Here is a 16,061-nt window from a genome sequence, read left to right on the forward strand (position 1 = left end):
ATAATTAAATTCTTAGACACAAAATCACAAGCATTTTGTGTATCAACATTTATCCCAATTAAAGGAACATTGCTCTTTTTAGATGAAATAGATTTAATATCACCATTTGTAAGAAACCTATAATTGTTAGTAGATCTAAATAAAGTAGAATAATTGATTAAAACCTAGTCATAAAAATCACATTTTCCAACATCTTATTTATAGGAAAAGCCTAGACAGACTTAGCATTAACAAATATATTTATTCTTAATTTCGGACCAAATGAAGAAGAAGCCTCCTAATCATTAGATTATTCTTTAAAGCCAATAACAAAATTTGGTTTGTCAAGAAGATTTTGTACCAAAACAATGAGGATCTTTTGAAAATATCTCTTGACGCTTTCCAACTTCAAAGTTAATTTGAACAATACAAGATAATTTCATTGATACATGATTTTCTTTGATGATCAGAGGTGCTCCATAGATAGATTTATTAGGTGGAATTCATGAAGAAGGCGGAATGATCGTCGTTAATTTCCATCGATCATCCCCTTCTATAATAAAAATTTGAATAAATCGAGAATTTCTCACTCTAGAAAATGATATTTTATTACTAAAAAATGGGATTTTGTCATCCCCCCACCTTTGCAATGTTGATTTTTAGCCGTGTAATATGGTGACGAAATGTGGCGTTGACCTTGGTTCTACCAAGACATTAAATTAAATGGCAATTTTTTATACTTCAGCATCATGATGCCTTTATATGGCATTGGGGCATTAATGATGGTGTGGCACTGATGGTTTTGGTGTTGCAACTGGTTTGATACTCTAGAATTTTTCTCTATTTCCTGAGAAATTTTTAACATCAACTAAAGATAAACATATTCACTAAAAGTTAACAAAATAAAATATTACATAATTTTCACTTAACAAATTTTCCCAAACTTAAACTCTTACTTATCCTTGTACAATTAAGGTTACACTTTTGATTAACTTTATTAGTTTTAATAAAAAAATTAAAATTTATAATTAACTAAATTATTAGATAATACTTCATCATTTATATGTGAATTGAAATGATCAAAGAATGACAATTTTAATTTAATAATATCATGAATAATGATCCTAACGATTCACCTTCATTAATATCTAAATTGAGCTCATCTACTATAAGTGTAAGTGTAATGTTGACCTAGTGATTTAGATTGAATAGTTTATCAAATAAGAATCAGTTGTATATTAGTTAATTTTAAAATTCAATTATAAAGCTTCATATGCTATAGCTTGCTTAAACTCTCCTCTTTAAAATTGAGTATTAGGATCCTTTTAAAAATATAGTATCCTCATATACCAACTATTGATGTTATAGTTCTCATTTTTCTATTGATTGTTTTTCTTTATTTTGATTTTCTTTCATTTCACTTCTTCTCTCTTTAATACATTCGAGTACTAAAATAATAATTTTGAATATCTGATTAACTTTCTTCCTTTAAGAAGTCAAAATTTGGAATTATGTAAAGATTTTGAAAGTTTACTAATTTCATAAGTGTAGTCATAATGAATTTTATAAATTAATCTAAGTACTTTGTTTTTTAAACTTCTCACCAATATTTTGTACTTAACTGTTGTAGTATTTAAGTTCAAAATTAAAGTACTAACTTAGGTAAGTTTTTTAGTTGATTGTTATGATTTTTCAAATTATGAATTAGTATTCTTTGTCTTCATTCAATTAAGCACAAAAGATTTTTGTATTTTTCTTAATTTTAATTTTTTTTAATTATTATTATTCATTTTGGTTAGATTAGCTATCAAAGTGTAATATTGGGAGCATATTTCAATTATTAAGCAAAATTGAAAATCTAATTAATAAAAATTTAAATAACATAAAAAACTAAAGTGCAAAAGTATTAAAAATGATAAAATATAATACTATAAACATGAACTGATATGTACACAAAAACACAACAATTTCAAGTTGCCTCCCGTCAATGCTAAGTTTTTTAGTCTTTTGAAAGACTATGCCAATTATTTCTCTTGAGAGTAAGACAACTCAGAAATGGTTCTTAAACGATCAATGTCCCTAGATATAATTTTAATCTTAAACTGAATAACATTACCACTTATCTGAAGGTGAATTCTTTCTTAATAAGTTTACAATCATGCCATTTTTTTTGTTTGCTCCTTATAAATCTAGGATTTTCATAAGCTTAACCTCTAAACTCCTCCAATTTATTCAATTGAATTAACCTTTTTTCTTTTACTTACTAAAGATTAAATTTTAGCTCTTTGAATGCCCAATAAACTTTATGTTGTAATTCTAATGGGAGGTGACAAGCTTTCCAAGGACTAAGAAATAGGGAGACATTCCATTGAGAGTTTTAAAAGCAATTTTATATGCACATATTACTTCATCCAACTTAATGTCTTAATCTTTCCTGTTATAACCCACAATTTTCTCCAAAATTCTCTTGATCTCCCTATTGTTGATTTCAGCTTGTCCACTAGTTTAGAGATGAAAAGATATTGTAATCCTATATTGGACACTATATTGCTTAACTCTTTTATTGCAAAAGTGACTTCCCCCATTATTAATTAAAACTCCATGCATTCAAAATCTATAAAAAATAGTTTTGTTTAGGAATTTAAGTAGTACATGAGTAGCAGCTTTAGGGGTTTCCACTCCAATCCATTTGGATACATAGCCCATAATAATAATAATAATATATTGGCATCAATGGGATTGCACAAATTGTCCCATGAAATCAAGTCCCCAAAACTTGAACAATTTAACTTCAAAAATATAATATGTGGGTATTTCACTTCTTCTAGTATATTGCCTACTCTTTGACTTTGATCACACTTTTTAATATAATCATTAAAATCTTAAATAAAGTAAGCCAATAAAATGCTAATTGAATAATTTTATAAATAGTTCTAAATCCTTCAAAATATATTGCATATTATGAATTATAGCATTCTGTGATTATAAGTTCTATTTTAACTCAAAGATACATCTCCTAATGATTTAATCATTACACTTTCTAAATAAATATGGCTCATCCTGAAAGAAATATTTGGTATCATGTAGTAATTTATATTTTTGAGTAGAAGGTAAATCAAAAGAAATCAAGCCACTGATAATAAAATTCACAATATTAGCATACCAAATCTATATACTCACGTGCAAGAAAATAATTGTTTAGTAGGGAAAAACTCATTGATTTCATTTTAATGAGATGCATGCTCTTTTTAAACTAGTCTTGAAAGATGATCATCAATATGGTTCTCACTACCTTTCATATATAGGATTTCTATAACAAATTATTGTAACAAAAGTATTCTCCACAACAATATAAGTTTGACATCCTTTTTTTTATTGGATATTTAATTACAGAATGATCTTTATGTACATGAACCTTCATGCTAATCAAAATAAGGTCAAAATTTATCAAATGTAAAGATAATAGCATGTAGTCTTTTTCAGTAGTGGTGTAATTACATTGTGCAACATTTAGAGTTCTACTAGCATAAAAATGACATGAAATTTTTTGTCTTTCCTTTTCCCAAGAACAACACCAACAACATAATCACATTAAGCACTCATTAATTTAAAATGATTAGACCAATCTACTATAATAATATTGGGTGTAGTAATTAAATATTATTTTAAAATTTTAACAACATTAAAAGATGTAGAGTCAAGCACAAATGGAACATCTTTTTCTAATAAATGACAACAATTTGAAAAATTTGGAAAAGTCATTGACAGACCTCCTATAGAACCCAACTTGTCTAATAAAACTCTAGATGCTATTGCCTGAAGTAAGAGGTGGCAACTTTTCTATAACTCGAACCTTATTATTATATACGTCTAGCCCCTTCTTGGAAATCTTATCTCCTAGCACAATAAATTCAATTACCTTAAGTTAAAACTTTTCCTAATTTAACATAAGATTTATTTCTACTTATCTTTTAAGTACAATGGTGAGATGATCAAGACTAGAATCAAAGGTAGTGCCAAAAATAAAAAATTCATTCATTAAGATTTCAATGCTCTACTCTATTGAATCTGAATAATAGACATCACACATCGTTGAAAGGTTGTAGGATCTTTGGGCATACTTCTAAAAGCAAATTGACAGTAGGTACTATGAAGGTAGTTTTTTCTTGTGTTACGGATCTATTTTCATGATTTATGATTTTTATGATAGCAAACACTCTTATTCCTCTATGACTGCCTTATCTATTGACATTTCAGGTCCACAAGATCAGACTTCTATTGGAACCGGCTCAAGATTGGGTAGACTAGATCTGAGTCAATTTGTACCTTTTTCCTTTCTTGAGTCTTTTTTAATTACTGTGGCTCCTGATGCTAAGTAACTTTGCACACACACACCTTGGAAGAATTTTTAATTGTTCCCTAGTTTTTACTATTTTTGGTAACATCGTCCAGGATGATATTTATATCGGCCTGGACGATTGGTTCAAAAATAAAAAACCTAATTAGGGCATCATCCTTGTTAAGGTAGCCATCATTAAATACATCATCCTGGATAATTTTGTATCTGCCTAGATGATAGGCTCAAATCAGAAAGAATCTACTGCCAATATCTCTTTAGGAATTACTTATTTTTGGACATCGTCCCAGTGGATCGGCCTGGCCTATCAGGATCGGCCCAGCCGATTCAGTATAATTTTTCTTAATAAAATCTGGCAATTAAGAAAAGCAATTAATGGTATTTGCAAGATCACATCGTCCGGGCTGATCGAAGGATCGTCCGAGCTGATTTAACTTCGGTCAGATTCTTTTTAGGATGATTTTCCTCATAAATGATCTAATTGTCTAGGACGATATCCTATCAGCCTGGACTATATGACCAAAAATTATCTAATCGTCCCTAACCGACTGGGCTGATTGAGCATAATTTATGCTGATCGGCCAGGCCGATATTTATATCGGCCTGGATGATAAAGTCTGTAAGTTACATTAATGAGCTCATTTTGAGATCTTCTATTTAAGCTTTTGACTAGGCACTTTTATAAGTGTCTTTGGCATCCATTGTAGCTTCATTCTTTTGATTGGAACTTAAAGAGAGAGCTTGAAAGGGACTGAGGAACATGTGAACTCTGAGAGAGGGGGAAGATCCTATGAGGGGGGACTCAAGGGAGTATGGAGGGGGATTCCACATGGTTGCTCCGGCTGGCTTGCACCTCATACCATCGGATTCAAGGCTTGTCTTGAGGGAAGTTCATCAAAGAATAAGATCTCTTTGGTGTCAAAGGACACGACGACTCCGCCGCACCGGGGAAGGTGGAAGTGATTTTGTAAGGGCTTCTCCGCCTAGCTCTTGGGGAGTAAAGGAGAGACACTTAGTTTAGTGCAATACTTGGAGGGTGCCTCCAAGGAGTGGACATAGGTCAAGGTTTGACCGAACCACTATAAATCTGGTGTTTTCTTTTTTTTATTACTTTCGTATTTAATTTCTGCACTTTGGTTTTCATTGTGGTGAATCTTGATCTTTGTTTTAAGATTGTGTTTTAAATATTGATTCACCTCTCTCTTTTAATTAGCCTTAGGCCGGTTCATAGGCTTAACATCCCTAATGAACTTTCTAGTGTCATCAGAACACTTTCAAGTGGTATCAGAGTGGGATTCATAAAAACAAGTTTTTGAAAACTTTTGAATTTTGATCCATGGCTAATTTTTCTAATCATAATATTGTGGAAGGTTATTTAATCACTAGACCACATTTATTTAAAAATATTACTTTTGATCTTTGAAAAATTCACATGTCTACTTTCTTGTAATCAATTGATTTTCGTATGTGGCATATGATTTTAACTGGTTATTCATTATCGTCACGAGTTTTAGATGAAGTTAAAACTAATATTCCTTTTAATCAATGAAATAGGGAAGAACAAATCAATGTTCAATTGAATGCAAAATCTTTAAATTATTATTTTTTGCTTTAAATTCTGAAGATTTTATGTTAGTATCCACATGCACTACTGGTAAGGAAATTTGGGATAAACTACACACCATATACGAAGGCACTACTGAAATCAAGCAATCCAAGTTGAATATGTTAATGCATGATTATGAAATATTTTTCATGAAATTCTATGAAATGATCTAAGACATGTATACTAGGTTTATTCAAATTGTGACATCATTGCATGCTTTAGGTAAATAATTTTTAAGTTTTAAAAAAGTTAATAAAATTCTTCGTTGTTTACTAAATAAGTTTGATGTGAAAGTTGTTACCATTTGTGAATCAAAAAATTTGAATGAATATTCTATTGATAATTTGATTGGCTCATTCATTGCCTACGAGCAATATTTTGGTCAAAAACTTTTGGATGTAGGTGAAACGATAGTGCTAAAAGCTGAAGATACGAAAAAAGGTAGCTTAGTTGGTAACGAAAGTAATGACTTGACAAGCAAATCAAAAAGCTCACCAAAGCCTAATCATCAACAAAGGTGGAATAAAGGTAAAAATGGTAAGAATGTTAATATTTCTTCTGACGTTATTTGCTTTGGATGCTGGAAGCCTGGACATATGAAAAATCAGTGTCCTAATTTGAAAATTCTTCCTGCAAAAGAAAAGGGTAAATCAAATTAAATTATAAATTAGGGAAATAATGAAAAGTAAAAAATATCTTAGGCAGATCTTGTTTCTAAATCATCTGATCAGGAGCAAGATGATGCTTAAATTATTTTGTGTGTACTTTTTATGTTTGTATGTTTTGTTTTTTTTGTGATTATTTATTTATTTATTATTTTTCCTTTCTTTTTGTTTTTTGTTAAATTTTTTATGTGTTTTCTCTTATCAACACACACGTTCACCTTTCTAAAAATGAAAAACCTACCTCCTGTTTTTTTTTAATTCTTATGAAAATTGAGTTTGACTTCTCTAAAAACAGTCAAAGAATGGAAACTCATGTTTTTGACTCTCAATCTCTGTTTCCTAAAAAAGGGTATTCCTAATTTTTTTTATATTTTAAATTAGTTTTTGAAACTAAAAATTTTTATCTCCTTACATTTTATATATCGTATATGGATCTTTTGTAAGTTGTTGAATCTAACTCATAATTTTCTTACTCAAGAAATTTGCTTTATCAATAGGATGAGTTTATTTTATTTTTAAGATTTCAGAAAGGTAGCTTATTAAAAAAAAATTAGCTAATGATGGCAAAAATAAAAGATGCTCAATGATTCCAAATTGAGAAAGATACACAAAGTGTATAAAAAAAGATGCATAGTGCGCCAACTAATTGTCAAGAGGTATAAAATGAGCCCACAACATTTAATGCTTATCATTCTTGTACTTCTTAAAGCTTAAGAAAACCCTTGATACTTTCGATACTTGAGTTTGAAAATCTTGATTCATGATTCAACAATTCATGCATTAATCTTCTATTAGATATATTTTTTGAAGAAGTTTTGAAAAATGACAGTTTCTTTCTCTAATTTATTCCTTGATTCAGATATTGAATTAAAAAGTTTTTGAGCCTTTTAAAGAACTTGAGTTTTGATTATCAAATTCTAAATTTTTAACCTTTTCTGGGCTATGCGTTGTCAATACAATTCTACTAAGTTTTTTATTACAACCAAGAGGTAACTTTTTCATTTTAAGAATATTTATTTTGTTCACTTTATTAGGGTTCATTTTTTATCTTTAATCATTTTGTTCTTATTGTTTGTGCACATTCTCTTTTTGATAATGTCAAATGGGGAGAACTTATTATTGAATTTGTATCCTTTTTCTAGTATTTTTTTTCAAAAAAAATTAAAGACAACAAATTTTTTTTTATCTCCCTTATTTTTAAAATGTTTTATTATAGTGAGAGGAGATTAGGAGAAAATATTTTTTTCTTTATAAATTCAAACAGAAATGTTTGTCATCATCAAAAAGGGAGATATTGTTGCATATCTGTTTCATAATTTATGATTTTGATGATAGCAAACACTCTTATTTCTCTACGACTGCCTTATTTAATGACATTTCAGGTCCACAAGATCAGACTTCTATTGGAACCAGCTCAAGATTGGGTAGATTAGATCTGAGTCAATTTGTACCTTTTTCCTTTCTTGAGTCTTTTGTAATTGTTGTGGCTCCTGATGCTAAGTAACTTTGCACACACATACCTTGGAAGAATTTTTGACAGTTCCATAGAGTTTATTATTTTTGATAACATCGTCCGGAATGATATTTATATCAGCCTAGACGATCGGTTCAAAAATAGAAACCCTAATTAAGGCATTATCCTTATTAAGGCAGCCGTCATTAAACACATCATCCTGGACAATTTTGTATCAGTTTGGATGATAGGCTCAAATCAAAAAGAATCTAACACCAAGATCTATTTAGGAATTACTTATTTTTGGATATCATCCTGGTGGATCGGCCTGGTCTATCAGGATCGGCCCGGCCGATTCAGCACAATTTTTCTTAAATAAATCTAACAATTAAGGAAAGTAATTAATGATGATTTGCACGATCACATTGTCCGGGCCGATCGCAGGATCGTCTGGGCCGATTTGACTTCGGCTAGCTTCTTTTCAGGGCGATGTTCAGGATAATTTTTCTCATATTTAAACTAATTGTCCAGGATGATATCCTATCGGCCTGGACGATATGACCAAAAATTATTTAATCATCCCTAACCGACAGGGCTGATTGAGCATAATTTATGCTAATCAGCAAGGCCGATATTTATATCAGCCTGGATGATAAAGTCGGTAAGTTGCAATAATGAGCTAGTTTTGAGATCTTCTATTTAAGCTTTTGGCTAGACACTTTTGTAAGTGTCTTTGACAGCCATTGTAGCTTTGTTCTTTTGGGGGGAACTTGAAGAGAGAGGTTGAAAGGGAGTGAGGAACAGGTGAAGTCTGAGAGAGGGAGAAGATCCTATGAGGGGGGACTCAAAGGAGTGTGGAGGGGATTCCACACGGTTGCTCCGGCAGGCTTGCACCTTAATACCATTGAATTCAAGGCTTGTCTTGAGGGAAGTTTACCAAAGAAGAATATCTCTTTGGTGTCAAAGGACCCAACGACTCCGTCGCACTGGGGAAGGTGGAAGTGATTTTGTAAGGGCTTCTCCGCCTAGCTGTGGGGGCTAAAGGATAGACACTTAGTTTAGTGCAATACTTGGACGGCTCCTCTAAGGAGTGGAGGTAGGTCAAGGTTTGACCGAACCACTATAAATCTGGTGTGTTCTTTCCTTTATTACTTCTGCATTTAATTTTCGCACTTTGGTTTTCATTGTGGTGAATCTTGATCTTTGTTTTAAGATTGTGTTTTAAATATCGATTCACCTCTCTCTTTTAATTAGCCTTGGGCCGGTTCATAGGGCTTAACATCCCTAATGAACTTTTTAGTGCCATCAGAATACTTTCATCTTGGTCCTCAAGTTCTATAGGAATTTTGTGGTACCCTATGTATGCATCCAGTAAAATAATAAAAAGAGTGTCCTTCCATCTTATCAAACCTTTGGTTAAGAAATGGCAAGGGAAAATAATATTTCTTAGTACTTTATTCAACTTTTATAGCCTATACAAATTCTCCAACCAGTGATAGTTCTAGTGGGAATGAGCTTATTATGTTCATTAGATACTACAGTCAAACTACCTTTTTTTTTTTTTTTTTTGAGAAGATGCATAATGCAATATTATTAAAAGCAAATCAAAAGAAACCACCTAAACATGGTTGAGATTATCATATTCATCCTTCACCAATTTAAAGAATGAAGGAGGAACATTATTGATAATCAAGTTATTCCAAGTATAATCACCCAACTTAGCATAGTTAGCACAAAAATCGGCTAACTTATTACATTCTCTCTTAACAAATTGAAAAATGACTTGATTGAAACTTCTAAGAAAGAAAATCAAGTAAATTAGGATGATTACTTACAGATGGACCATTTTTTAAAATGTCTTGGATATGCTTCATAACATTATAGTTATCTCCTTCTATGATGATGCCTTTTGCTTTGTACATACACTCTTGAGTAAACTTCTTGATAGACAATAAAGCTTCCAATTTAAGAGATGAAATATCCCAGTGTAAAGTTTTGATCCCAAAGGCAAATAGAAATCTACCTTTGCAGTCTCTAATTACTCCACCAATTCCAGCAGAATAATTATTATTAAGAGCAGCATCCACATTCAGTTTGATCCATTTAGTTGGAGGAGGTTTCCAAGTGTTTTGAAACAGCAATTGCTGATTAGAAACCCAGTTGACTGAATTGAGATCCTGGCTAAATGATAAAGAAGCAAAACTAACTGCATTCCCTGCAATGGAAGATATACTGTCCTCTTCCAAGCCGTGCACCCTCTTGTTTGTACTCTTCCAAGAGAAAAAGACTGCAAAACAATAGATATTGGCTATAAAAGGATTGCTGGTAGAAGCTTTAGAAAGCCAATTGAAGCAATTATCTAGATTGTTTAGATCCGGGATATCATAACCCCAATTATTCAATAAGATAATGATCTTATTCATGAATGAGCATTTAACAGTTAGATGATTTGCATCTTCAATATCTTCACATCCTCTTGGGCATCCGTTGAAATTAATAATCCTTCTATACATTAAAAAATCGTTGGTTGGAATTGCCTTGTGAATCAATTTCCACCAAAAGATATTGACTCTTGGTTTCAATTTTAATTTTTTAAGCCATCTCCAATTTGCATCTTCTTCCTCATAAAAGAAACTTTGTTCCGAAATCAAAGCAGCAATTGATTTCCCAGAGAATTTGTATATAATTTCCATTTCATCAACTTGATTTTCTTCGATCAAAGGAACCAAAGAAATTAATTATGTTAGCTCATTCCCGAAAGCCTCATGCAATCTGTTGATATTCCAATTTCCATCTTCAATAAAATACTTCAAGCATAATTGTTCTTATTTAAGATTTGATACAAATGTAGGCCATTTATCTAAATACTTATCAAGGATCCAAATATCCTTTGTAGTATTTATGAGATCACAATTAAAGATCTTCCATATAGTAATTTGTTGAAGATTTTTGCCTCCAGAATTAATGATTTTCCAAGTTGGTGAACTTCCAACTCTTGTTTCTAAAAAACAGAAATATTTTCCATATTTTGCAATCAAGACTCTACTCAGAAGAGATGATGGCTTGGAAATCAAATTCCAAGCAAATTTAGCTCTCCAAGAATTCATTCTATCAGCTGCTGAAATAATACCTTGCCCTCCAAATTTAATATGCTTACAAAGAATTTTCCATTCCACATAATGAATTCCTTTGCTCTTGTTCTGTTTCATCTAGAGAAACTCCCTGCAAAGCTTATCAAGTTCTCTCAATACACCCATTGGCACAAGAGAGTGAGTAGAAACAAAAATTGGAATGGATAAAAGAGCTGTTTTGATTAACTGAATTTTTCCAACTAATGTAAGAGATAAATTACCCCAAATATTGAGTTTATCAAATGCTTTTTCCATAGCATCTCTGTAGTTAGATGCTGTAAGTCTTCTCATAGCCATTTTGATGCCAAGATAGCTCATTTCTTCAACAACTTTGAATCCAAATAGTTTTGACAGATTTCTTGATTTGCTCTTATGAACAGCTTTATCGAAAATCAGAGAAGATTTCTGATTATTCACCTTCTACCCAGTCCATTTACTGTAATCTTTCAATATCTTCTTGATTTTAATAACATTTCTCCTGTTGGCTTCAGAAAAAATTATGATGTCATCAGCATATTGAAGATGTGATATTTTCTCTACATTCCGATTCAATTTAATACCAATTTTAGCTCCATCTCTATTGAAAGCTTCAGTATGGATTTGAGAGCACATGATGAACAAAAGAGGGGATAGAGGGCATCCCTGTCTAAAGCCACACTCCGCTTGAATCCATTTAGAATTCCTGCCATTCACATAAATATAATATTTTGTGTCCACCACACATTGGGTTAATAGATTAGCAAAAGATAATGGAAAACCATAAAGCTCCAAAACTTTCTTCAAAGTGTTCCAACCCATGCTATCATAAGCTTGTTCCATATCTACTTTAACTGCCATCAAGCCTTTCTTATCTTTAGAAATTCTAAATTTATGAAAAATTTCTTGTGTGAGCAATATATTTTCTGAAATGGATCTTCCTTTGATGAAAGCTACTTGATTATCAGAAATAATCTTTCGAATAATATTGATGATCCTATTCAATAACATCCTTGCCACTATCTTATAAATAGAATTACATAGACTAATTGGTCTATAATTAGAAGGAGTTAAAGGATTTTTGATTTTAGGAATAAGAACCACAATGGTCTCTCTCCATTCATCACACATTAAACCAGATTTAAAGAAAAGGCTAACAGCTTTCCAAACATCAACTTTGATAATATGCCAATAGACTTTAAAAAAAGAATATGAAAGACCATCCATACCAGGTGCAATATTGCTCTCCAAGTGAGAAATGACATTATCCAATTCTTCCTCAGAAAAGTCTTCCATTAACTATTCCTTGTCATATTCATCAACGACTTTGGAGAAATTAGGCCAACCAGTAAAAGAGCAATTTCTAAATTTCCATTTCTCATGGAAATAATTAGACAGGATGTCTTCAATGCAGCTTTGATCTTCTATAAGAATTCCATCTGTATTCTTCATTTGTTTGATGAGATTGCTGTTATGCCTAACTGAAGCAACCGAATGAAAATACTTAGAATTTGAATCACTTTCTTTGTACCATTCGACTTTGGCTCTTTGTTTCCACCAAGAGCTTAATCTCCCCAATGTAGAGTTCAATTCCTCGATTTTGAATCTCAATAAAGAGATTTTGTCATATGAAATATTACATGAATTGGCATCCTCTTCTTGTAAAGAAATAATATCATTCTTCAAATTGTCTTTCAAGGTGTCAAGATTAGAGTGCTTGTCTTTACTCCAAAAAAAGAGAGCTTTAAGGACTCTTTTGAATTTGCGATTCAATTTCTGGACATCATCTCCACCAGATGGTTTATTCCAGGAATTTAAAACAATTCCTTTGGATGCTGGGTACGAGATCCACACTTCTTCAAACTTCAGTCTCTTGTTCTTCTTAAATTCCGTCCACAAATGCTGATGGCAATTGGGCAGTGTCTGATGAGATTCTTCCAAGATGTCAAACTGTTTCCACTTGAATTATATTTAAAGCTGCTGAATTCAATAGACATCGGTCTAATCTCTCAAGGATGCGAGCACCTCCTTTTTTATTGTTACACCAAGTAAATTTGGGACCTATAATCCTAATGTCATGGAAGTCACATTTCTTCATAAACATTTGCATATCTTGAGGGCCTTGAGAAAATACAAATCTCTTTTCACCTCTTTTTTTCTTCTTGTGAGAGGATGCAATTAAAGTCACCTCCAATAATGCATGGGATGTTAGAATTGGTAAATTTTTGGAGGTCTTCCCATAGTAGTCTTCTTTTATAAACTTCTTTACTTCCATAAGTGGTGGCAATAAGCCATTCACTTCCATTAAGCATCTTCAATAACCCAATAACTACTTGGCAAGAAAAATGGATTACTTTGAAACAACAAATGTTGGATTTCCAACATATAAGGATTCCTCCAGACAATCCTTCAGCTGGGACATTAAAAAAATCCCAATTGCTACCAATAAAATTGTTGATTTCCTTCCTGTCAAAAGATTGAACTTTGGTTTCAACCAGTCCAACAAAAAAACATCAAGATCCTTGATGAATTCCCTTAGATATCGAGAGGCTTCAACCTTCCTAGCCCCTCTACAATTCCAAAATAATAGAGACGTCATTTTGATTTAAAAATGGGATTACTCCCATTTTTAATCTTCTTATTAGCTTCTCCTTTCCTTTTTTGAGATAAAATGTTGTCTCTTCCCAGAGAATTAAGCTCTTTGATAAGTTTACCTTTACTTCTTGAAGCTTCTTCCATCTTGTCTTCATTTGGAGAAACTTTAACAATTTCCCCTTCTTCAATATCCACTTCTTCATTCACTTTGGAATATTCTGTTTCGTGAATAAGATCTCCCAGTAAACAGAATTTGTTCTGATCTTCATTAGGCTTGGGATTAATAGTAGAGATTTGATTTGCCATATCCTTACTGCTGATAACATATGGAAATACTCCATATAAAAAAGAATATGTGTTTGAATTATTATCATTATTGAATACAGGAACAATTTCTTCATTCACTGTCTTCACAACAACAGGGCCCAATTTAGCTTCTATATTAACATTAGAAACAATGTTTGAATCATTGCCAGCATCTTCTGTAACAGGACCCGAATCAGTTTCTTTATTAGCAGCAGTAGCAATAGAAAAAAGATAGCCAGCTTCTTCAGTAACAGAGTTTAAAGGTGGCTTAGAGAATGTTTTCTGAACAAAAACATTTTTAGTTTTTCTGAAAAAAGGATTATCTTTGCTGATGTTTGGCATCCTCCTTCTCTTTGAATTTTGAACTAGAATCCATGGCCCATAATCTTTATTAAAAACTTCTTCTTGTTGAGATTGATTGGAAGAATTCTGAGCTTCCTTTTCCACAATTTTAACTGGATTAGATAAATTTGAAAACATCCCTCTTTACAATTGGCTTCTAGATGACCAATTTTTCCACAATTGAAGCAAAAATTGGACACCCTTTCATATTCTACCTTTTGAAAGAAGCGTCCAAAGGATCCTTCTATCCACACTCCCTTAGGAAATTATTGATCCAGTTGCATACGAACGCAGATTCTAGCATACTCCCTTTTGCTCCATTGGAACATATTGCCAACAATCCGCAATGGAACTCCGATCTTGCTGGATATTCTAGTAACATTTTCTTCATCCCAACAAATCAATGGTAGATGAGGAAATCTAACCCATATAGGGGATGATAGACCTTTTAAGGAGGTAGGAGAAAATAAAGGGGACCATTTGTCTATTCCCACTATATGGTCATTCACATACCATGGACCACCTTCCAAAACTTTATCAACAGCTGTTTTATCAAAAAAGGAACATAAAGTCCATCCAAGCCCAAGAGAAGTTATATGAAACTTCCCAAATTGGCTCCATTGTCGACGAAGCTCCTTAGCAACTTCAAAGACCGGATAATTTCCTCCAAATACCTTTACTACCATAGACAATTGTAATTTGTCTGCATTGATTTTTAAACAATATTCATTCAACATAACTGCTTAACCATCTTCTGATAAGAAAGAATCATTATCTTTGATTGAAACTTTGATATTCGGTTTCCTGTACCAGGTATTAACAGGAACAGTGAGGCCTTTGTCTACCTCAGCATTATTACAAATATTTGATGAGCTTTCCATCAACTTCTGAGAAAAAGTGATTCCTTTCTCAACTAAATTTGACTTGAATGCAGGATTATTGAATTTATTCACAAACAACTTCAGACCAGATGATGACGATACCCCATTGTCTGTTAAATCCTTCTTGAAACCAATTGGAGATTTGAATTCCTTCACAGGAGATTGAATTAAAATTCATTTACCTTTTCCAAGAACAATCGAAGATTTCTTTAGCTTTACTTTTGAAAGCTCATTAATTTTAAGAATACCAGATCTTTGCTTTCTGGACAAATCATTTTCACGAACAGGAACGTGATTGTTGTCGCCAAGAGGAATCTGGCGATCGGCGGCGAACGCCGCGTCGATCCCCATCAACGGAAAGAAAACCGCAACAAAATGCGGATCGTTAAAATTTGAATTTTAAGAAGAAAACTTTTCAGAATCCGAGACCTACTCTCACTACTTTCTCTCACTACCACTTTGATGTCCCTTGAGTCAAACTACCCTTTTTAGGGACATAATGAATAGGACTAATCTAAGCACTATAAAAAAAAGGATAATTGATCCATGCATCTAACCATTTAAGTATTTTCTTTTTAATAACTTTTTTCATTGATGGATTTAATCTTCTTAGAGGGCCAACTTTCAGTGAGAAATTTTTATTTATAAGAATTCTATACATACATAGAGATGGGCTTCTTATTTTAATGTTAAATATAGTCCATCCAAAACCTTTTTTATAACATATAAAACCCTAATCAACTTGCCTTATTGATCTTTTCTAAACCAAC

General features: G+C 32.1%; 2 protein-coding genes across 2 annotated transcripts; both read right to left on the reverse strand.

Moving 5' to 3' along the window:
* Positions 1-9,856: 9,856 nt before the first annotated feature.
* Positions 9,857-10,753, reverse strand: LOC110108400. Its single transcript, XM_020839028.1, has one exon. The coding sequence runs from the start codon at positions 10,751-10,753 to the stop codon at positions 9,857-9,859; it is 897 nt and encodes a 298-aa protein (XP_020694687.1).
* A 3,923-nt stretch (positions 10,754-14,676) lies between these two features.
* Positions 14,677-15,642, reverse strand: LOC110108399. The gene is made up of 2 exons (XM_020839027.1): positions 15,474-15,642; positions 14,677-15,113 (listed from the first exon to the last, which is right to left on the reverse strand). The coding sequence occupies exons 1-2, from the start codon at positions 15,640-15,642 to the stop codon at positions 14,677-14,679; spliced, it is 606 nt and encodes a 201-aa protein (XP_020694686.1).
* Between the last annotated feature and the right edge of the window lie 419 nt (positions 15,643-16,061).

Source organism: Dendrobium catenatum, unplaced genomic scaffold (assembly GCF_001605985.2).
Source record: "Dendrobium catenatum unplaced genomic scaffold, ASM160598v2 fragScaff_scaffold_1490, whole genome shotgun sequence".
Taxonomy (NCBI): Eukaryota; Viridiplantae; Streptophyta; class Magnoliopsida; order Asparagales; family Orchidaceae; genus Dendrobium; species Dendrobium catenatum.

Bases quoted from the DNA above. Each gene is read 5' to 3' on its own strand.
- LOC110108400 (XM_020839028.1), bottom strand. From the start codon at position 10,753: ATGGAAATTATATACAAATTCTCTGGGAAATCAATTGCTGCTTTGATT.
- LOC110108399 (XM_020839027.1), bottom strand. From the start codon at position 15,642: ATGGGGATCGACGCGGCGTTCGCCGCCGATCGCCAGATTCCTCTTGGC. The intron at 15,114-15,473 runs GTAAATGAATTT...AAATCAATGCAG, and splicing joins TTCGATTGTTCTTGGAAAAG to ACAAATTACAATTGTCTATG.